Here is a 23218-nt window from a genome sequence, read left to right as displayed (position 1 = left end):
GTCCAGCAAACAGTAACAATAGAGAAGTCACCGCTGGTCATCTTCTTCAGCGAAGCTCTATCGGAGCCCAACCAAACAACCGCCTCCCTTCATCATGAATCACCCTTAAACACCATCGCCATCCATCGTCAAATCCATATTTGAAACCACAAAGTTATGATCATTCCATTACCGGTGGCGAAAATAATGGTGGAGGAAGATTGGAGGTGTAACCGGATCTAGATCTGACGGAGATGCCAGAATCCATGACTTTTTACCCTTCTTTGTATCTCACATCTGAGTGTATTCATCTGGCCAGAAACTTATTCCTCCACCACTGCTTTTCATGCCGGAAAAAGGAGCCTCCTCTTTCTCATCCACTACGTCCCACGCTAGAAAATTATTGTATAAATACAACATATTTTGTATTTCGTCGGATATCTAAAATGTATTATATATTTTTGCCGAAGATCCGACGGGACTTGATTGTATTCTCCATTTTTAAATACAATGTATTTTGTATTCTCGTCGGAGGTTTGACTGTATTCTTTATTTTTTTAAATAAAAAAAGTATATTTTTAAAAGAATCTGAAAATATTCTTTATTTTCTTAGTGTAAATATAGTGGTGCTTTGTATTTCTCTAGAGATCCGATCGGGTTTGATTGTATTCTCCTTTTTAAATACTTTTTATATTTTTGCCGGAGATTTGACCGTATTTGACTGTATTCTTCATTTCGTCACTTTTTTTAATGTAAATACATTTAAATACAGTCCAATACATTCAATCTTGCGATATCAAATAAGGTTGGATACAACTGAATAATATATTCAAACACACTCAAATACACGGGGAAAAAATAAAAATAAAAAATAAAACTACAGCTGAATAGTGTATTCAAATACCCTCAAATACAGTGAACTATCCCAAACTAGCCACAAAATATAACTATATAAAATGTAGCTACGGAATGTTAAAAGAGGATTTGGCATTGCATAACAACTTAGTCCAATAATTGACAGAAAATGGCCTATCTTTTAGCATTTGGCACACGTAGCCTAAATTTAAAATTTAATGATCTTCTCTCTCTTCTACTGGTCCAACCATCACCCTAAAAATAGGCTTTTATTTCTTTTTCGTTAAGATTCAAAAATCTTTCAAGATTTTCTCCCAAATCTCTACAATTTTTTTCTATGTTTTTAAATTATTTCTCACGAGCATTAAAAATGTTAAAAATTATAAATATAATTTGTATATCATAGTGTATAACACAAATAAATTTTATTTTTTGTATATCATACTATATAACATGTTAAATAACATGTATACCAATATATACATCACAACTTTATTTTTCTTCTTTGTATATATCAAAAATTTATTTTCCTTTGGTAGTTGTCTATAATTTATTATTATCTTTATATCCAAGTGTATAACACAAAACTAATTATATTATTTGTATATCACATTGTATAATACATAATAAAACGTGTATAGCAAAATATATATCACAAATTTATTATCCTTCTTTGTATATATTAAAATGTATATCAAAAAATTGATTTCCTTCATGCATATATCAGTGTATAATATATAATTTCTTATGAATACACACATATATATGTTTGGACCTCGAAAAATTGTATGCACATATTAATTTGGCGCTCTATATTAGAGCTTCGCCCCTCCGTACTTGATGGGTAATACTAGAGTTAATCCACCTGCAAAAATTGCTTAATTTGTCGAATTTTATGCACATGTAAACCATAGAGTTAATCCACCATTTTAATCTCATTTGGAATAGGGAGGGAACGGGGAAGGCAGCAAACAAGAAGGGGGAGGGGGACCAGCGAACAATAGAGGGAGGGCTCGAAACGATTAGGAGAATAAATAATAAAATAGAGTAGCTTTTAGGATTTGGCTATATAATGCCCAATTATTTGGGACTAGCTTTGCCAAAATCTAATACAAGGCTAAAAAATTGCCAATTCCCCTTACATGTTGTTATCAGGTGTCATTTTTTCATGTTATAAAAGCTCCTTAAAGGCAGTGGTTTCTGTAAGTTCCTCTTTCGACTTCAATATAACAGGCCCAAGTCCTTCTTGCAAGCCCAACTACCAATTGATTTCGGGGCCCCATATTCACGTTGACACTAACAGATCAGAGTCTTCTTTCTCAGTGGCCGGAAGCTTTGCTTCTGCCCTCGTCGTCGTCTTCTTCAATTCAGGTTTCATATTCAACAGTTTGGTGAAAGTATTACAGTAATAAATCATAGTGAAGTAGTCGCCAGTCGATCTGAAAAATGGAGAACAACGACGTATTAGGATCATCAACTGCACCATTGACGTGGCATGATTTTCTTCAGCGCATGCGTGATCCATCAGCCACCGATTTCGTCAAAGGTATCAAAAGGTACTACCAATCATCCTCTTATAAAGGCCTGTTTCTGTTGGCACCTGGAAAAATAACCTTACAAATGAGAAGAAATTAGCTAGGAGTAAAGTAGACAGATTACTAAATTAGGATAAAAATTACATTTGATAGTCAAATAAATAATTTGTGCGCCAAAAGCAACTTAGGAAAATTTAGAAAGATCAAATTAGGCGCTTACTTTGGATAAAAGAATAAATGATTTTGTTAATTGCAAATTTGGATGAATTTGATTGCCCAAGTCAACTTAGGACAGTTAACTGAGGGGAATAAAAGGAAGAGTAGTTACTTATTCTCTTTTATATATTTTGTCCGCTGCAATATTTAAGTTTGATAGTAACTAATTAAATATGTTTGCTTGAAGTATGTGTTAGAAGATATATCTTAATGACTTATAATTATCATCTTAGCATAATATCTCCTCATACTTTTCGTGATTATAAAACACTTAAGTGGATGCATTCATGGGCTTTGGGTTTTCTACTAACTGCCTAAAATCCTAAAATTTATGACTGCAAATTGGATATGTGCATATCTAATAAGTTCAAATTCACATAAACAGCAATGTATGCCCTTTAAAATCAACTAGGACCTAGAAGAGATGTGGGTATCGTATGTCCATTCCAGGGAAAAGGTTATTACTAATTGGAACTTTTTGCAGTTTTATTGTATCATTCTTGAATAATGCTCCAGATGCAGAGAGGGACAGTGCAGCTGTGCAGGAGTTCCTCGGAAATATGGAAACAGCATTCAGAGCTCATTCACTTTGGGCTGGATGTTCTGAGGAGGAGTTAGAGAGTGCTGGTGAAGTGAGTACACTTTATATGTTGAATAAGGCTTTAACATGAATGTTATCAGTCTTGTTTGTCATTTGCATTTCAAATTCTCTCTCCTCAACCTATCGGCTTTCTTCCAACCCCACAAATCAACCCCTAACCCTACAAGCCCCTAGGGCTTTGGATCAATTGTTAGGACACAACTCGGGATGTGCTGCTAGGGTGCACGTCACAAGTTCAAACACTGCTCCTAACAAGAAGCCCGATATTTTAGTGGAACATGATAGAGTAATGAGCTTATAGTCTCCTGACTTTCAAACTTTTGATATCTGCATGCTAATTTTTGAATATACTGAAGGTTCAGCCTGCTCCATGATATTGATAATTATCAAATATCAAATCTTAAAAGCATAAGTAACAGAAGGAAGTTCCACATATATCCTTATCCAAAAAAACAGGTTCCACATATTTCTCAAATATTTCAAACCTTAAAAGATTAAATAACAGAAGGAGTCAAGGAACAGAAGAAATTCAGATTTCCTCAATGTATTTTTTCCCATGTCTGAATTAGATTTTCTATTGGTAATGTGACTAGAAGTACCAAGTACAATTATCATATATTCCCTTTTATCTCAGCATGCTTACATCTGTCATAAATTTGTCAGTAAAAGTCTCAGGTTATAATTGTATAAATTTGCTCCAACATGTGGACTCAATATATTGTGTCTTATTCATGGATAGCACATCCTTTATACTCGATGCTTGTGTATGGCTGTATGCTGCTTCTCGACTGATCACAAGTTTAGTTTTTTCTGAGCTGTCTATACTTTGTTTGCTCATATTCGTATTATTTTAAACAACAGGGACTTGAGAAGTATGTTATGACAAAGCTATTTACACGTACATTTGCTTCATTTCCTGAAGATGTGAAAGTTGACGAACAGCTTCATGAGAAAATAGCTTTGATTCAACAATTTGTTAGGCCTGAGAACTTGGATATCAAACCAGTATTTGAAAATGAATCATCATGGTTGGTAAGTGAACTCTGTAAAAAGTAAATTTCTGATGAATCATTAATTGATTCTGTTCAAGATATCATGAAATGAATGCAAGTGAAGTGATTTCTCACTTGATTCCGGAAGATGAAATATTCTCACTTGATTACTGCTGTTGGGACTTGGGCCTGTCACTCATATGATGATGATGCATGGGTGAAGTAATAAAATTACCAGCCTTTATATTTCACAGCAAAATGCACTTGTCTTTGCACAGTTTGTTGGTTCATTAGTCTGTACATATACATAATTTTCCCAAACAAATGTTGCGGGCTCACAGTTTTTCTAATTGAAATGTTCTTGTGGTTTATTTTTATATTCTTGTAAAGCCATCTGTTACATCTTTTGCGAGACGTACTTGATCATTCCTCAACTGTAGTGAGTTTCTTTATACACACACACACACGACACACATTGTAATATGCGTGTGCGTGTGTGTATCTTAGTGGGTGTATGTATGGGTTGCTGATGGAGGAAACAAATTTATGCTCGCAACCAGTTGTTGAAACTTTGGAAGAGTACATGTCTCTGGAGGATTATTACTACATTAGACAGGTTAGGGGCTAAGACAAAGCCACATGTAAATTATTCTTTAGGGAAAGGATAAAGTCATATAAGTGTATCTACGCAAAGAGAGTACCTTTTGCTGATTTAGCCTGCTGAACAGGTTTAGTAATCAAATAAAATAGTCTTTTGCACAGCTATCAGTATTATGATAATAACTGATAAACAAAAAAATAGTATGTTCACAAAAATAACCAAGGTAGAGCTAACCTTCTTGTGTTTGTGCATATATTACACCTTGCCAAGTAGTGTGCTCCAGTACTATGAAAATATTCTCTGATTTTTTTTTATTTGCCAAAAATAAATAAATTCAGAGTAGTTTCACAGTATTGGAGCACACTTTTTAAAAAAAATAGAAATGTCCTCTTTATGCAGTCCCTTTGAGTTGTGATCTCGATTAGAATAAGCATAGCTCTTTCACCCCGTCAAAAATAAGCATAGATCTTTCTTGAATGTCATTGTGCAATGAGATGTCTAACTCTTTCACTACATGCTACATTTTGACAGCTAGCGCAGAAGGAGCTTCAAAAGATAAATATGTACAGGGCACCAAGGGACAAACTTGTGTGCATTCTTAATTGTTGCAAGGTTATCAATAACCTCTTGACTTCTGTTTCAGCAAACGAAAACCCTCCAGGAGCTGATGATTTTCTTCCAGTTCTCATATATGTCACCATAAAGGTAAGCTGGCTCATTTGCATTCATGTGATATATTATTCTTCAGACCTGATGGATCCCTTAGGTTGTGAATGATGGTGTTTGGTATGCTCCCAGAAAACTCATCCAGATGAACTTAAGCGAAATATGAAATAAATTTTAAAAGATAGTCTGCCTTTCCATCGCCAATGATCTACAAAAAACATGAATATGTTGCAGTATTTTCTTCTGTCCTTCTGAGAAACAAAATAAGTGTTGTTTATTCTTTTCCTGCAATGGGGATATTTTGGGGGAGCATTATCTTCTGTCCTACTCAGAACTGTTAAGGCTTCAATTTAGCACGTGTTCAATGTTTTTGCTTAGGCATATTATCATTTATCAGAATCTTCCTTTTATATTCCCTTTATTTCTTCTCATGTTCGGACAAAGTATTGCCTTCTCTATCATGATTATCAGACGGAGGATTTTCCAACTGCATATCATCTTGATATTCAACTCCTTAACTCTTTGCTCACCTTCTGTGACTTCCATGTGCTAGTCTACTGTAATGATTTCCCTATAGGGCAGTTGATTTCAGCATTAGAGGCCTAACGGCACCGAGCAAGGTTTGCCTGGACAATGGTCCAGCTTTGGTACATCCTTATAAAAAATAAAAAAACAACAACTTTGGTACATGTATTAGGGAAAGGATTGCTGGAATGCTGGTACGACTAATTAGTTTTGGATTCTTTTGCCCAAGCTGACTAACATGGGAGATTGTAATTCTCTCTGATGAATCAACAGTAGAAACTTTCTTATTTGCTTATGTTGGAATTCATGAATTCAAATGCATCCGAAAGGGAGGCACCCAGATTAGTGGCGGAAGAATCCATTATTGCACCTTTCTCTTTCCTATCATTGTCACCCGCCTTTCATCCCCCAAATAGCTTGTATGTTATTTTTGAATTGGGCTAACATTATATGAATTGTAACATTATAATTCTCCCGCAGAAATTTGAAGGGAAAAAAAGTGAACTTTAATCTCAATAAGATTCTCGACAAATCCTTGAATTGATGAAACATGAGTGGGATATTCCCAGATCCTCGCGCACACCGTCCTTCCAAATCCCCACAGTATAATCTGATTCACAGTCCTCCGTTTATTTTTACTTTCACAATCTCTTCTATTATCATCTGATGCTATTTTTCTGTTATCCCATCTCTGTACCCATGATTACTAGTGTTGTAAATGAGGTTTTAGTTCCTTGTCTATTTAATACTGAAGAATGATCGAAATTCTTTCTGTTCCCGTTATTCTAATTGACCAATTGTACAATTCTTTTTTTGCCCTTGTACTCAGTTTTTAAATTAGCTTTTATTTTTTGTCACAATCAGGCTAACCCCCCTCAACTGCACTCAAATCTATTGTACATACAAAGGTTTAGGCGGCAAACTCGCTTGGTTTCTGAAGCTGCATACTTCTTCACAAACATTCTTTCTGCAGAATCTTTCATTTTGAATATCGATGCAAAGGCTCTTTCTATGGATGACACCGAGTTTGAAACAAATATGGAATCTGCTCGAGCACTTCTTTCTGGTCTCTCAGCCGACAACAATGTACTGGGTCAAAGTGATCAGAATGTTGGGCCTGTTCCTGGATCAGACACTTATGAGGCTAAACTAAGTTTTAGGTCAAATAGGCCTCAAAGCCCTGCTACACTGCCAAAATTCTCAGTTGCATCAACAGAAACAAAATCCAAGAACGAGGATCCATATGTCAAAAGTCAGTCATCAATGGAAAAGATTCCATCACTCTCGGATCTAGAAAATAGAGGGGCTGGTATGCTTATGAAGGAGGATAGTGTCAGCCAAGTGTTTCAAAGTTTCCCCTACCTATATTCCCAGGCTGGTGACCTAACAGTGGGTGATGTCGAAGAACTATTAAGCAATTACAAGCACCTTGTTTTCAAGTATGTTTGCCTTGCTAAAGGATCCGGCATTGGCAATCCATCTCCACCATTGCCCAATCAAGGACAAAGTCAATTCCCTGAATCTGAAATCACCACTGAATCAAAGGCCACCTCAGCAGGAGAGCCAAATGATGAGATGCAAAAGGATGGTCCCGAGGATTCAAGTTCAGTACTTTCTCAGTCTCTTGAGAGTGATGAATCCAAGTTAAAGGAAAATGAAGTTGTTTCAGGTAGCGGTGAAGAAGGGAGCGAAGTTTTGCAAATATGATTCAGTGGAAAACTAATGTAGAATCATGTTGTTTCTGTCTGTTTAGCGACAGAATGAGGATCCACTTGATTCTTTCTGGACAGTATAATAGAAGTCAGAAATCCTGATCTTACCAGTATTTTTTGATAACCATGTGGACAATTGACTACTTGGAATCCGCCGTTCTCTCTCTCTCTCTCTCTCTCTCTCCCTCCCTCCTCTCTCTCTCTCTCTCTCTCTCTCTCCCTCCCTCCCTCTCTCTCTCTCTCTCTCGTGTGTGTGTGAGAAACTCTTTACAGAAAGAATAACAAACCCTGATGGGTGATATTTTGGAGCACAATGAAATATTTCAAAAAACATGTGATTAATTCTAACAATTTTCTGGTCATTATATAATGGTCAAACCAGGGAAAATCTGGAAATTCTGTTATTGTCCTTAGAAGAGGTTTTAACCCCAACCATTACAACTCTATGAAAGGATCCAACTTAGAGCAAACATTCTGAGATGCTCTATGTAAGCTCCATTTGATTCCTAATCACAGGTGAATACTTTTGATTACATATACTGAGATGCTCTATCTCTTGCCATATACTGATCGGAGAAAAATAGAAGAAGAAGGAAAAAGAAACTAGAAAGAATGCCTCAACCTTCTATGGGAATGGATGCTTAAATATTGACTAGCACCCTGCTTTCTTATCTAGTCATCGATTTAATAATAAAATTATTGAGAAAAGAGAACAACCTGGGGTTCTCATAGCTTAGGTGAGGACCGTATCACGTTTTCAGGTAAAAATAGCACGGGCTAGCGAGTTTTCGGACTGATCATTCAAAAATAGCCAGTGTTTGCAAAGTTATTGAAAAATAGCCACTATTTTGCTGCAACATGAAAAATTCCAGCATAATATACTGGAGATCGGTGCACCTGTGTATGAACTTCCAACATATTATGCTGAAACTCCAACACGCGGAAAGTTCTATTATAATATACTGAAGTTCTAGTATACTTATGTTGGAACTCTAGTAGTATTTATGCTGGAACTCCAGTAGTATTTATGCTGGAACTCCAGTATAATATACTGGAGTATTTTTTCGGATTTTGAACAGTATTTTTGTTCAAATTTATCTTTACATGAAAAGTGACTAAATTTCGATTACTTTTGAAATTGTGGTTATTTTTGAATGACCACTTGTGAATCTTGATATTTTTTAATTTCTCCATAATGCTTTATTTCAATTTCGCAAAGACTTGCATCGAAGTAAAACATCGCGATCAATTCTGGTTTGTAACGCTCCACCTTAATTTCCATTATAAATTCCATCTCTTCATGAGCAAAAAAATAAAGGGAAATTTTCATAATTGCTTATAGATTCAAAAAATATTCCATAAACAAATGCAGTACTTTTTACACTGAGGGGTCGTTTGATATGAGGTATAAGAAAGTATAGTGCTGATATAAAAAATTAATATCACCTTAATATTTTGTTTGGTTAGCAAATCTGGTATAAGTTATTCTGGGATAAAAATTAGTACTGGGATAACTTATACCTTGTTGAGGGTGGGTAATTAGTGTCGTGATAACTTATACCTTCTTCTTAGAAATTATGCAATTATTTTTTTTAATGCAACATATAAAACAATGGATAAAAAACAATACCAGGATAACTAATCCCAGCATAAGCCGTATTCAAACCAAACGAGAATAATGCGGAATAAGGTGTATTAATAATGCATGGTAATACATGGATATTTTATTAGTTAAATATTGTTTTTCTTTTCAATTTTTTTTATAATTCTATAAGTGAGAATTACTTAGAGACAAAAAAGTTTCTCCTCTAATTCTATAATAATGCTTTATATAGTAAATTAATTTCTTGACAAGTGCGAGTATTATTCTTTTATTTTTGTGATCTATGCGTAATCTCTTGATTTTCTTGCAAGATTATGAATGTTTTGACTTTTGACCGTTTGAGTAATCCTCATGTGAGAGTCATTTGACTATTTGTAACTTTTATAACAGGCGTTTGGACATAAAAATTGTAATTTTTGAAAAAAAAAGGTATTTGGAATTAAGTTGAATAATGATATTTGAATTTGAAACTTAAAAAAATATTACAGTTTTGTGAACGGAGAACAAAAAATTCCTGAAAATTTTGAAAAAGTGGTCAAAAATCACTTTTTGATTTTTGAAAAACTTATTTTTGAGATTTTTATAAAAACTGGTAAATTTTCAGGAACAAACATATTTTTGAAAAAAAAAAAAAATTACGGAAAAAAAACTATTAACATACGGGGCCATAAATTGTATGAGAACTTTTGCTTTAACGAAGAACATGCATTTGGTTCAAATCTCGATGAGCTACCACAGGCTATTCCGTACAAAGGTTTAGTTCCCACATGAAACTGTCTTTCTCGAAAACCTCACGTCTTTATTTAGAAAAGAAATGTGAGATTTAACCAAAAAAAGAAAGACAAAAGCTAAAGAACAATGTAGGGGTCACTTGGTCCATTCCATTGAAATAATACTCAACATTAAGTTAATAATTTTTTTATGCGAAATAGAATATAAAAATATTATATAGCATTAGACAATGTAGGAATTGAATAATTTTAAGACAAAATAACTTTAAAAGTAAATAATTTATTCATACTTCATCACAATAAAACAATTCTTTCATTACAAATTAAATTATCCTTAAATAATTGATGTATTAAAATATTCACATAATTAACTTCAACTAAATATTTGGAGAAATAACGAGACCGTATATAACTGTGTAACTTCTCAAAGAATATCTCAAGTTTCAGCTAACTTATCAGACCCGCACTACCTCTGCTACTTCCCCACCTATTCTTTCCACTCCAACCTTCAAATTCTGCATTTTCTTGCACCCTTTACCTTACATTTTTCTGGGTATTCAATCAAAATCCAAGTTTTTTTTAAAAAAGACCACATTCCTCTGTATGTTATTACAGTGCTGAGGAGGTTAAAAATGGGTAAGAAAAGCTGGATTTTGTGGGTTGTGACTCTGCTGCTATGTTGGAGCAAGATTGCAATGGCTAAAAAGAACATCAAGTATAAGGACCCAAAACAACCAGTTGAGGTTAGAGTTAAAGATCTTCTTGGTAGAATGACCCTTGCAGAAAAGATTGGTCAGATGACTCAGATTGATAGGTCTAGTGCTACAATCCAAGTCATGAAAGATTACTATATTGGTAACTTTTCAAATCTCTGTAGTATTACTACCTCCGTTCCAATTAAATATATGATTTAACATTTGTGCTGTTATATAACTTTTGAAACTTGTGCCTTAAACATGTCATAATATTTGTGCCGCTGTAAAAGATTTTGGTTGTGAAAGATTCTGGTTAAGGGTAACATAGGAAGTGCAAAGTTAACTGTTTTTAAATTTAAAAGTGTGTCATTCTTTTTGGAACAGACTAAAAATTAATATGTATCACATAAATTGAACGAGGAAGTATCATTTCCATGTTTGTATATTTCTTTCTGCTATACATTTGTTTCTTTTGCGTCTATTTTTTTTGTTTTTCTAGTTGGTTTGTACTGTTAGTTTCTGGAGATTTGAAATATTGTCGAAGATTGTTTTGAAAGCTTGAAGTATATGGTAGTAGTAGTATCATTTGCATATTTGTTTATTGCTTTTTTTTTTCTTGCATTTATTTTCTTTGTTAGTTGTCTTACTTTTCTTATAGATTTGATAATGTCAAGTTGTTCCTGAGCCGAGGGTCTATCGGAAACAACGTCTCTGCTCTATCGGGGTAGGGGTAAGGTCTGCGTACACACTACCCTCCCCAGACCCCACTTAGTGGGACTTTACTGGGTCGTTGTTGTTGATAATGTCAAGTTGAAGTCGATTGTTATGAGAAATTGAGTTTTAACTCCCTATGAATTACATTAGTATAATTTCACATCTGTATTTTTGATAAGGAACATTTCACATCCATATAGTTGTATTCTTTACATATTCTTCTAAGTTTTTTGCTTTTCTTTGCATCTTTTGATGATGATAAGTTACTAGCAGTTACTTTCTTTGAGATTCAGTTTAATAGTTGGAGATTTGACAATTCCAGCTTAATAGTTGCAAGTATACATGGTTACTCCAGCATTTTTTGACAATTCAACTACAAGATCAGGAACTGCAAAATTGATGGAATAAGAATTAAGTAGAAAGAGTATGCGAAAGAGCTGAAATGAATAGAGCAATAAGGCAAATTGAGCTAAAGTTAGATCCTTTTCAGTTTTCACTGATTCAGTTTCTTCATTGAAATTTGATTTATCCAGAGTACGCATAGGCTGTCGATGGAGTTTGGAAGCATGTTTTCAACATCTTTTTGTTATACCTCAGTCTTGGCTTTTATTGATTAATGATTAGGACCTTTTGAAAAATGAAACTATGAAATTGGAAGAAATGATTATTAAGTGCAAAACCAGTGATCGGCGAAATGATTATTTGTACAAATCAACTGCAAACAACATTTATTTTACAGTTGTTTGCTTATATTCAGATTCTGATATGATAGTTGTTATGAAGCAGTAATTAACAACAAAACATGAACTCCAGGAATATCTTTTAAGAACCAAGCAATTACTAACATCTTCTAAATAACCCATTGTCAAAATAAACTAGGAAATAGACTGGATTATGTTTACCTTTTTTGAGATGAAAGATGGATTATATTTACCTGTGTTTAAAAATTAAGATGTAGGGGGTCAAATCCCAATCAAAGGCTCTCCCACTTTTGCTTAACATATTTTGTGGGCTCGACATACAGAAAATTGAAGTTTTTGTTCGGTTATTCTAATTTAGGGAGTGTATTAAGTGGTGGGGGAAGTGAGCCACTTCCGAAAGCTACTGCTGCAGATTGGGTTAATATGGTGAATGACTACCAAAATGGTTCTATGTCAACTCGCCTTGGGATTCCAATGATATATGGGATTGATGCCATTCATGGACACAACAATGTTTTCAATGCCACCATATTTCCACATAACGTTGGGCTTGGAGCTGCTAGGTAATGAAATTTTTACATGTATGTTTTCTTAAAGTACAACATTCTTTGTCGAGTGTTGACATATCAAAGTTATAATTTCAAGCTTCATTTTTCTTTTCTTGAAAAAGTTTAATAATTTCATTTGGGGAAATAACATTGGGATCAGCCATTTATTGGCCGTTAATAGACAGTTCTGCTAAATGACATCACTTTTCAAGATATATCGCAATTCATATAACTTATGCCCAGTAACTGTGTCTCATATGTAAGTTGTATCTTGGAACTATGAATGTATTGTATGTTCAAAAGCTTTTTCTGATATCATCTACGATCATTTTTGCATTTTTGGAAATGTTTCCCAGTTCAAAGTGACATGATGTTGGCCTTATCTTTTTGCTTTCTAAAAAAGATGTTGGTCTTATCTGAACATTCTGCCAAATATCTATTCTTCAGGGACCCTGAACTCATGCGAAGGATTGGTGCTGCTACTGCTCTTGAAGTTAGAGCTACAGGGATTCCTTATGCATTTGCTCCTTGCATCGCTGTAGGTGATACCATCAGATTTCTAATTTATCTTGTCACAATTAGTGGCATTCTTTTTACTTCATATTGTAAACTTTCAAGTTTTTCTTTAAACCTCTGTGGGCAGGTTTGCAGAGATCCTAGGTGGGGCCGCTGTTATGAAAGTTATAGTGAAGATCCCAAGATTGTTCAAGAAATGACAGATATTATAATTGGGTTACAAGGCGAAATTCCTTATGAATCGAGGAAGGGCATACCTTATGTTGCTGGAAAGTATGGAAACTTTGAAGGCAATGCCATAAGTATTGTTTTATATGCTGCTCTTTGAAAGTTAGAACTTATATATACGGTCAATTTCCTCATCATTCTGCAAAGAATTGTCCAACCTAAGTTAATGAGAACCTTGACTGCTATTTAGCTTGCTTGTTCTCACTAGTGTGCAATGAGGTCCAATATGAGATGCTTTATACTAATGTTGTTTTCCAAAATTTTTTAGCCTATTTTTGTAGTTATTGTCAATTATTTGATGAGCCTTTTATGAATCAGTTAAGATCTTATATTTACATTTTGATATTGGTTCTTGGGTAATTAAATTCTAAGTTTCTGTGAATTTATCTGCCTGTGAAAGGATTGCCCTTGAGTAATAATCCACCAACTCTCCTGATTTTCAGGAATAAGGTGGCTGCTTGTGCAAAGCACTTTGTTGGCGATGGGGGCACAACTAAGGGTATTAATGAGAATAACACCGTGACTAACATGCATGAGTTACTAAGTATTCACATGCCTGCCTACGACGACGCAATTATCAAAGGTGTTGCTACAGTAATGGCTTCTTATTCTAGCTGGAATGGACAAAAGATGCATGCAAACCATGATCTAGTTACTGGTTTTCTCAAGGGCACACTCAAGTTCAAGGTAATGTTTTAAAAATATCATGAAATTAAATAAACCTCAGTGGTCAATTCGGAAGCTTGCAGACCCTTCGTCTGAAAAATATGGAATGGAGGGGACTAGTTATTTTTCACATTGGAAGTACAGAAATGTGGAACTAACATCCTCCGAAATATAGTTTTGATATTTAATGTGTTTGCTCATTAATACTATGTTGTATCACCTATAGTTGCACCATTTGAAGGTGATATTACTGATTGGTGTTGATAATCTACCAGGGTTTTGTCATTTCAGATTGGGAAGGTATTGACAGGATTACCTCTCCACCTCATGCCAACTACACTTATTCAGTTGAGAGTAGCATTCTAGCTGGAATAGACATGGTAAGATCTTTTTAGTGTCAACATTCAGCTATATTCTGAAAACTGCTATTAGTACTTTGAGAGCTGGAACAAATTAATATTCAGCTGCATTGTGTTTGAGAAATTTTTAGGGTTCAATCTAAATCAGGAATATTTTCAAATTGGTCATTTGCAGGTTATGGTCCCATATAATTTCACCGAGTTTATCAATGATCTCACTTACCTTGTCAAGAACAATTTTATCCCAATGGCTCGTATTGATGATGCAGTGGAGAGGATTTTGTTAGTTAAATTTACCATGGGACTTTTTGAGAACCCCTACACTGATTTCAGCCTCATCAAAGAGGTCGGGAGCCAGGTAGGTCACTAACACGTGATACTTTACATTTCAGGCCTCATTTACTCAGTGCATGTGTCCATAGTTTGAGGTATACCTTTTAAATGTTTGATGAATTGTGAAATTCAGCTCTTGTGGTTGTAATAACCCCTGGTTTGCGATCAGGAACACAGGAACTTAGCAAGGGAAGCTGTGCGGAAATCTCTTGTACTGCTGAAGAATGGGAAAACTGCTAATGACCCATTGCTACCTCTTCCTAAGAAAGTGTCTAAAATTTTGGTCGCTGGTAGCCATGCTGATAACTTAGGTTTTCAATGTGGTGGATGGACTATTGCGTGGCAGGGGTTTAGTGGTAATGACGATACAGGAGGTATTGTCAATCTATATCTTCTGATGCATTTCATAAGACCACTAATAATACATTTTAATGACTTCCTGTGAATAGAAAATTCAAAAAATACTTGACCTTATAATTTCTTGAATAAGCTCCCCACCCCCACCATAACATGACAAGGAAAAAAACAAGCAGACCGAGTATAGAAGTTGCTCTCATAATATAATTGAATCGTGCAAAAAATCATTTGGAAAAATGTTATAGACTCTAAAGTTGTGGTTATTGGAAACTGCAGCAGACTAAATAAGTAATGTCGGTAATGCACAAATAACCATTTGCTCTTGTGAGTCGACTAGTGTTGAGAGATGGCTGAACAGAATTAACTTCATTAAGAGATGGCTGAACAGAATTAACTTCATTAACAGGGACTACCATCCTTGGTGCAATAAAGTCTGCAGTAGATCCAGGAACAGAAGTAACCTATGTTGAGAATCCTGACAGCAAGTATGCTAGTTCTGGTGGCTTTGACTATGCTATTGTGGTTGTTGGCGAGCGTCCTTATGCTGAGACGGCAGGAGACAGTCCTACTCTCACAATAGCAGATTCTGGGCCTGATGTCATTAACCATGTTTGCCCGTCCGTGAAGTGTGTTGTAATCATCATATCTGGTCGACCGCTTGTGATTGAACCATATCTACCTTCAATTGATGCACTTGTAGCAGCCTGGTTACCTGGTAGTGAAGGACAAGGTATCACTGATATTCTCTTTGGGGACTATGGATTTACTGGAAAACTTCCAAGAACATGGTTCAAAACTGTAGATCAACTTCCAATGAACGTTGGTGACCCCCACTATGATCCACTGTTTCCTTTTGGATTTGGGCTCAACACATCTAAGTCAACAGTGGCAAGGTAAATATCATCACTCAGGCCAGATGCTTAAGCTTGCTGGTTTTAATAAAAATTTCTGTCCTTCCAATAGTTTTATTCAGTATGTACGTTGCTGCTTCCTTCATCCTTCGTTTTTTCCTGTTTCACATCAGTGCCACTCAATGCTGTTTCCAGAGTATAGCGTACACATTTTCTGTCAATTCCTTGCTTAAGCATAATGTTTAACTGCACATGAAAGTAACTAATCCTAGTCGACACCCAACGTGTTTCCTTTTTGCTTCTTCTTAATTATCAACATGATTCAGAAGTATTTCTAGATATTGATTCCAAAAGTAATGTCTTTAATCATGACGGCTAGTTTTATTTTAGAGCTGCTAAAGTTTATTTGACATGATAACGATCAGTATTATTTTTGTATGAATTTCTTTGTAATTGTGATTGGTGCCATCTTTGCTCAGGTCTGTATCGTCAGGTGCTGTTGGAAAGCCATATGTCTTTGGGATTATGGTTTCTGTATTTATTGGTTTGTGGAGTGTATCCAGAGCATTCTATTGACTTGAAACTACAAATTTATTAGACTTCGAAGGATTAGAAAGACGACTAGCATTTCTTCAGTAGCTCTGTAGTCTTCTATTTCTCTTCAAGCATGCAGAATTATATCTCCATGAAACAGAGAAGAATAGCCTCTCTGCTTCCACAATGTAGGGATAACGTCTGTGTACACACTACCCTTCCCAGACTCCACTGTGTGGGATTATATTGGATATGTTGTTGTTGTTGAAAAAGAGAAGAATAACTGGTTATGATTAAATAGAGATCCATGTAGCAGCATGAGCAACTCATTTGTAGATGGTTTCGCTGTCTTTGTATTCCAGGTGGACATAATTGTTGTCCCAATCCTACATGTATTTACCTTTTGGTTATTAAATATACAGGTTGATGTCTGTGTCAAACCTCTCACCACAACGGTGACATTAGTTTAAAGGGAAATTACCAGCTATGTTCATTTATAAGAAGCTCATTACAAAAATTGGTCAATTGATAAAATATTACTAATATTAGTCAAATTAGCCAATTAGTTATTTGTAGCAAAAAAATATCAAATTTTTGCTTTGTTTTGAGTGGGTGTTATTAGAATAGATTGGGCACAACTTAAGGAGCTTGAATCTCAGTTTTGGGATGATTTGGTGAAGTTTTGAGGTGGTTTGAATTGAAAATTCGAAGTTTTGAGGTGGTTTGAATTGAAAATTCGAAGTAAAAGCTGAACATAAAAAAATGATATATGTATTATACTGTGTATCGTTTGTGTATCACATATGTATCAATTGTGTATCATATGTATAACCGTGTATACCTGTGTGTGAGATACATGCATGATACATGTTTGATACATGTGTCACAGAAGACTTTTTTGAACTCGATTTAATTACGAATTTTGATACAAAACCAGTCTAAATCCCTTCCAATTTTCCTCAAATTTTGTATATTGACTTATCTATATATTTTCAATGAATTTCAACTATACCCATTGAAAAAGTTCCTTTTTTGTTTAGATTTTTGGAATATTGTATAGATTTTTGTATTTCATCACCTTATTTGCTACCCCGTCCATGAATTTTCCTTTCCGTCTTGTATCTAATGTTGCTAATCACGCTTAAAAATATGGAAGGTGATTTTTGCATGTGATTCTTTGAGAGAGAAAAAACTTATTATTTGGTTTTTCAATTTTTGTTGGCTAGTTTTGGTAAGTCTATGACTAATGGCTAGAGGTTGGTAAGTTGAGATTTATTTGAGACATTTGTGTAAGTTTTCCTAGTTTAAAAGAAAAGAAAAAACTATTGTTGAGCGTTACACTTTTTGTTATGTAATCTTACAAACTTGAATGTTTACACTTTCTGGCTTACAAATTGGTTATGGATGAATTCTTATGTGAATAACAATGTTGTACAATGTAGATCTTGTTATGCAATTATTACAACTTAAATTATTTTTATTTAAATATTAGGCAAAATACATAAAGACCCTATTAAATTTGTCCAAAAAACAAGTTTGAACACTTTAACTAAACGGACGTTCTTTTACCCCTCTAAACATATTGGAAGTGAATTTTGTTTCACTCTCCATGACCCCAAACCAGTTAAAGATTAACGAGTGTGAGCCACGCTCTTTCTGGTGATGCCACGTCATTAATGAACTCACCCTTTTAATGATCTGGTCCATTACCTAAAAACCCACCCGACTAAAATACCCGATCCACTATTTTTTATTTTTTACTCTAGGCTAATTTACCCCATCTTATTTCTCTTTAAATAAAACGAGAAAAGAGCTGATAAAGTCAAAACCTAGTGTCGATTTCCCCCCAAATCTCGTCAATTAGAATGTAGATACCGAAGATCGTTGGCTTATCTTGTAGGTTCTTCTTGTTTTCTTCAATCTCTTGTTGATTTTGAAGTGTAAAAAAATATTTACGGGCGTTTTTCTTGTTTACTGATTTCAGTTCGAAGAAAGGGCTTTTGAGCTCGTTACACTAAGGATGTTCCATGGAGGTCAGTTACAACACTATCCTATCAACTTCGAATGAGGTATTATGACAGAGTACTTTGATATTGATGTTGACAGATTTTCGTATTTTGAGTTTGTAGACTATGTGGAAAAAAATGGGTATACTTGTGAAACATGTGACATTTATGTGAGGCCACCTAATTCTAGCACTTTGATCAAAAATTTAACTAATAGGAATATTATAGGTATTGTGCCTCTATTAAAAAATAAGGATATATCTGAAGTGTATGTGTTCCACTCTGTTGATGAAGCATTAGTAGTCCCTCCAGCTATTGAATATGTAAGCCATGTGTGTGGGAAATCTAGTATGTCTTTTGATAAAGGGATAAATCAAAGTGTTGGGGACAGTGAAGGTGTAGGGTTTGAAGAACCACAAAATAGTGTCCCTGCTGTTGATAATGTGCCTAGTGGGAATGAGGGTGACCCTTCTAATCTTGATGATACTCCATTAGTTGAAACTGATGTAAAAAGTAGTGACCATAGTACATATTCAGAAATTGAAGAGCTGTTTGATGAAGGGGAAGAAGAATATGGTAGTGATGTTGATGAGGAGTATAGGAATTTAGGAGAAGAGAGTAAAAAGGTGCATAGAATGAAGAGAAAAGAGAAAGAGGTTCAAACTAGACATGCTAAGTTAGATAAAAAGGGTCCAGATGTAGGATATGATGAGTATGCAGCTAGGAAGAAGACATCTTTAGAGGGTAAGATTGCTGGAGATGAGCCATATTATCCCTCAGATGAAGATGCTAGTTTTGAAACAAATCCCGGTGAAACTGTTTATGATGAAGGTGAAGATGAAGTCCAACAGCCAGTAAGAGCAAGAAGAAAGCAGCAAAATAGGGTTATGTTTAATCCTAGTTATAAGTTAATTGTTTGGGATATTGGGCTTTCTTTTGAGGGTGTTAGACAGTTTAGAGAAGCACTTACTAAATATGCAGCTGATGAACATGTAGAGTTAGATAAGTATGTCAATGAACCAACAAGGGTGATGGTAAAGTGTTGTGCTGGTTGTCCATGGCTCTTGTTTGCTAGTTATGATTCTAAGACAAAAGATTTTTTATGGTGAAGAACTATAATCCACTTCACAAGTGCAATGGTACTACCAAGAACAAAATGTGCAACTCAAAATACTTAGCAGAAAGATACAAGGACAGAATAATTTCTGAACCAAATATTAGAATCTTTAAGTTTCAGGAGTTAGAAGTGTATATTGGAAAGACTATTACAAGGAAAACCAAGAATACTGTGTTAAAACAGATTATGGGAGACCATGTTAAGGAGTTTGGCAGAATTCTGGACTACAGAGATGAGCTGCTAAGGACTAATCCAGGCAACACATGTGTTGTGAGACTTAGTGAAGAAACATATGAAGATGGAAGGAAAATATTTTTAGCATCTTATATCTGCTTTTATGCATTGAAGAAGGCCTTCCTGGATGGTTATAGGAGGTGTATTGGGTTTGATGGTTTTTTTCGAAAGGTGTATGTAAAGGGCAATTACTTGTGGTTGTTTGTAAGGATGGGAATAATCAAATGTTACCATTGGCTTGGGCTGTAGTTGAAGTTGAAAACATATTTAATTGGAGATGGTTTGTGAACCTTTTAAAGAATTATATTGAGCTTGGAGATGGGACAGAGTTGATTGTTATTACAGACATGCAGAAGGTAACTTATATTATGTTAAATGTGTTGTTCAAATCTGTTAATCTGTTTATTCTTTTAATTGTTTATCTTTTATATGTTGTAGGGACTTGACAAAGCAATCACTGAGATCCTCCCACAGGCAGAACATAGGATGTGTGCCAGGCACATCCTAGCAAACTAGTCAAAAAAAATGGAGAGACATTGAGGGAAGGAACTATTTTTGGAGATATGCTAGGTCAACTTACGAACAAGAGTTAAAGAAAAATGTTAATCACATAGAGAAACTAGAAGATAAAATAGTTGAGGACCTGCTATATTATAACAAAGAGAGGTGGTGCAAGGTATATTTCAAGTATTTCAGCAATTGTGATAATGTTGACAATAATATGGCTGAAACTTTTAATTCTTGAATATTGGGGCCAAAACACAAGATAATCATCACAATGCTTGAAGAGATCATGGTGTAGATGATGATAAGAATAGCACAAATGAGGGATTTATGTGACATTTGGACCGGTGACATTTCTCCAATGGCACTGAAGGTGTTACAGGAGAACACAACAAAATCAATGAAATGTGTGGTGCACTAGAATGGTCAATATGGTTATGAAATAAAGGAAGGATACGCCAGTAAGCATATAGTGAATCTGAACAGGCTAACCTGCATTTGTAGAGCTTGGATGTTGAAGGGTATACCATGTGCTCATGCTGTAGCTGCTATCCATTTCAAGAAATTGGAGATAGTTAACTACATTGCACATTGATACCATAGGGAGACTTATATGAAGATCTATAGTCACTTCCTTCAGCCTGTACAAAATATGAAGATGTGGCCAAAATCACAAAACCCTTCAGTTATACCACCAGAAGTAAGAGTAATGCCTAGGGGTGGACGTTCGGTACTTCGGTACGGTATTTAATAACTATATTTCGGTACTTCGGTATTTGGTATATTAATTGTGCATATCAAATACAGTACCAAAGTAGTTCTTTACGGTTTGGTATTTTCTTATTTGGTTCGATACGGTTTCGGTATCATACCAAAGTCTTTCAAATCTCCCATGATTATGTTATGCCTATTGCCTAATGTCTCTTATGAATTCTGCTGAGAATTCAACCACTCAAAGGAAACTTGAAAAATAGAATCTTGATAATTACATAGAGCAAATTGATCATTTGTTGGTGCATCATGCTTCATGCCCAATTCTTTTACTCTTGAAAATAAGAAGTTTCATCCATAAGTTAAATACTTCAAGTACATTAAGTGTACACCAATGTTTGCCGATAGCAACTTTGCTTCTTTCCAAAAAAAAGAAAAAACTATAGTATCCTTGTCAAACTACTGCATCCAGATTCTATTAGCAGAAGAATCTATTACCCGTAAGTCTGTATCTAAGCCTAAAGAGGCCACTAGGCATGCTAAGGTATTAGGGAATTAGGGGCTTGGGGTGTTCAGCTTAGGCTTATTGGGCTGAAAAATAGAAATAGAGTTGGACTTGAACTTAAATATTTTGGTATTTTGGTATACCATACCGAAATGCCACAATTTTTGTACCAAGTATACCGAAATATCAAAAAAATCGATATCGAAATACCAAATTAATTTAGTTTGGTTCGGAATTCGATTTTCGGATTTTATGCCCACCACTAGTAATATCTGGCAGGCCCAAAAATGTGAAAAGGGGTGGGTAATATCTGGCCGACCCAAAAATGTGAAAAGGAAGGAACCCATTCAAAAAAAAAACAGGAAAGCTTTCCAAAAGAGGTACTCATATGACCTGCAGCAACTATCGTGCTAAAAGCCATAATAAAAAAGGTTGTCACAAGGCTACACAAGGTACTACATGATCAACTGGTGGTGCAAAGTCATCAAGTGTTGGTTCTTCATCAACACCTTCAGTTCAAAGTGTACCAAAAACAGGAATAGAAAATGGAAGAGGAAGACCAAGAGGTTCAACAAAACAGGTAATTACTCTAAAGTTACTTTTATATGCTGCAATTTTTTAGGTCTGTTTTATGTTTAGCCTCTTAATAATTTATACTTTTTATAGGATATTGCTACTGGTATAGGAAGAGAAACAACCATATAAAAGGCCAGGTGCTACAACCTATATTCACATACGTTAGTTCATGTCGTAAGGTAGTCGAAGTAAATCTAAGAAGAGATTATCTTTGAGATGATAAGAAGTTAATCCTATTGGCTTTAAATGATACAAGGGTGTATAAGAGTGGTTAACAAGTATTAGAAATTAAACGAATCAAGGATGTTTTAACTCTATTTTCGGGTAAGCCTAGAGGTTCTTAATATTCTCAAGAAGTCGTATTATAAGGTATTTGAATCATATAATATCCGTATCATAAGTCTTGAAGTCAAACGAGTTATGAAACAAAAGTCTTCAAAAGTTGTCGCAACTTAGGTTCATAATTTTACTTAAACTTTAGGTCAAATGTTACTAAGCTTTTCTCCCAATTTACTGGGAATTACGGGGTGATCTACTTACAAAATTAAAGATCTATGAGTCTAGTTTCCAACGCATTAAACCGTTCATCAATACGATCTCTGAGTAGAGAGATATTTGCATTTTTACGAGACTGCACCAAGCACCTCTCTATGGGGCCCACATAGGCAGTTTAAGACATATGGATATATATAAGATGCCTCAAACCCGTTTTAAGTCATTATTTTTCAGTGTATTCAGACCTTAGAACCCTAAAAACATTCTCTCAAGTTTTTCTCATGATCCAAGACCCAAACAAATGGCAAATAACACAAATCAAGTGTCGGGAATCCCATGGCGCTAGTAAGTTTCTTATTCTTCTTGTTGTTGCTCATTTTGTGTTGTTCCAGTTCACGTGAGAGGTTGTTTTAAGTTGTTAATGTTCTGTAAATACTCCCTCAAGTTTTTAATATCAACCCTAGGTGATTTCAAGTCTTCTAAAGTGATTCTAGTGCCGAAAAGAGCTAATTGATTGCTAGTTTCGCTTCCTTGTTCTTGTAGCAGCATTGG

The 23218-nt window shown here is 35.0% G+C and overlaps 2 protein-coding genes across 3 annotated transcripts; both read left to right on the top strand.

Moving 5' to 3' along the window:
* Positions 1 to 2036: 2036 nt before the first annotated feature.
* Positions 2037 to 7848, top strand: LOC104245762 (vacuolar protein sorting-associated protein 9A-like). Of its 2 annotated transcripts, none has more exons than XM_009801422.2 (5): positions 2037 to 2390; positions 3070 to 3217; positions 4048 to 4218; positions 5311 to 5484; positions 6835 to 7848. In XM_009801422.2, exons 1-5 carry the CDS (start codon positions 2281 to 2283, stop codon positions 7675 to 7677), a joined length of 1446 nt encoding a protein of 481 aa, XP_009799724.1. In that variant the 5' UTR covers positions 2037 to 2280; the 3' UTR covers positions 7678 to 7848. The 2 variants fall into 2 exon arrangements, with proteins under 2 accessions (XP_009799724.1, XP_070025085.1); XM_070168984.1 differs by having other exon boundaries at positions 2193 to 2390; positions 3102 to 3217.
* Positions 7849 to 10460: 2612 nt separating this feature from the next.
* Positions 10461 to 16958, top strand: LOC104245763 (uncharacterized). Its single transcript, XM_070168975.1, has 10 exons — positions 10461 to 10871; positions 12485 to 12689; positions 13122 to 13212; positions 13318 to 13463; positions 13862 to 14105; positions 14360 to 14464; positions 14619 to 14801; positions 14946 to 15150; positions 15540 to 16026; positions 16464 to 16958. The coding sequence occupies exons 1-10, from the start codon at positions 10649 to 10651 to the stop codon at positions 16558 to 16560; spliced, it is 1986 nt and encodes a 661-aa protein (XP_070025076.1). The 5' UTR covers positions 10461 to 10648; the 3' UTR covers positions 16561 to 16958.
* The last annotated feature ends 6260 nt before the right edge of the window (positions 16959 to 23218 follow it).

The sequence above is a fragment of the Nicotiana sylvestris genome, chromosome 1, assembly GCF_000393655.2.
Source record: "Nicotiana sylvestris chromosome 1, ASM39365v2, whole genome shotgun sequence".
NCBI classification, from domain to species: Eukaryota; Viridiplantae; Streptophyta; class Magnoliopsida; order Solanales; family Solanaceae; genus Nicotiana; species Nicotiana sylvestris.
Note: the sequence above shows the minus strand (reverse complement) of the source record. Positions and strands in the feature narration are given on the sequence as shown.

Bases quoted from the DNA above. Each gene is read 5' to 3' on its own strand.
- LOC104245763 (XM_070168975.1), top strand. From the start codon at position 10,649: ATGGGTAAGAAAAGCTGGATTTTGTGGGTTGTGACTCTGCTGCTATGT. The intron at 14,106-14,359 runs GTAATGTTTTAA...ATAATCTACCAG, and splicing joins AGGGCACACTCAAGTTCAAG to GGTTTTGTCATTTCAGATTG. The intron at 14,465-14,618 runs GTAAGATCTTTT...GGTCATTTGCAG, and splicing joins TTCTAGCTGGAATAGACATG to GTTATGGTCCCATATAATTT.
- LOC104245762 (XM_009801422.2), top strand. From the start codon at position 2,281: ATGGAGAACAACGACGTATTAGGATCATCAACTGCACCATTGACGTGG. The intron at 3,218-4,047 runs GTGAGTACACTT...TTTAAACAACAG, and splicing joins AGTTAGAGAGTGCTGGTGAA to GGACTTGAGAAGTATGTTAT. The intron at 5,485-6,834 runs GTAAGCTGGCTC...TGTCACAATCAG, and splicing joins TCATATATGTCACCATAAAG to GCTAACCCCCCTCAACTGCA.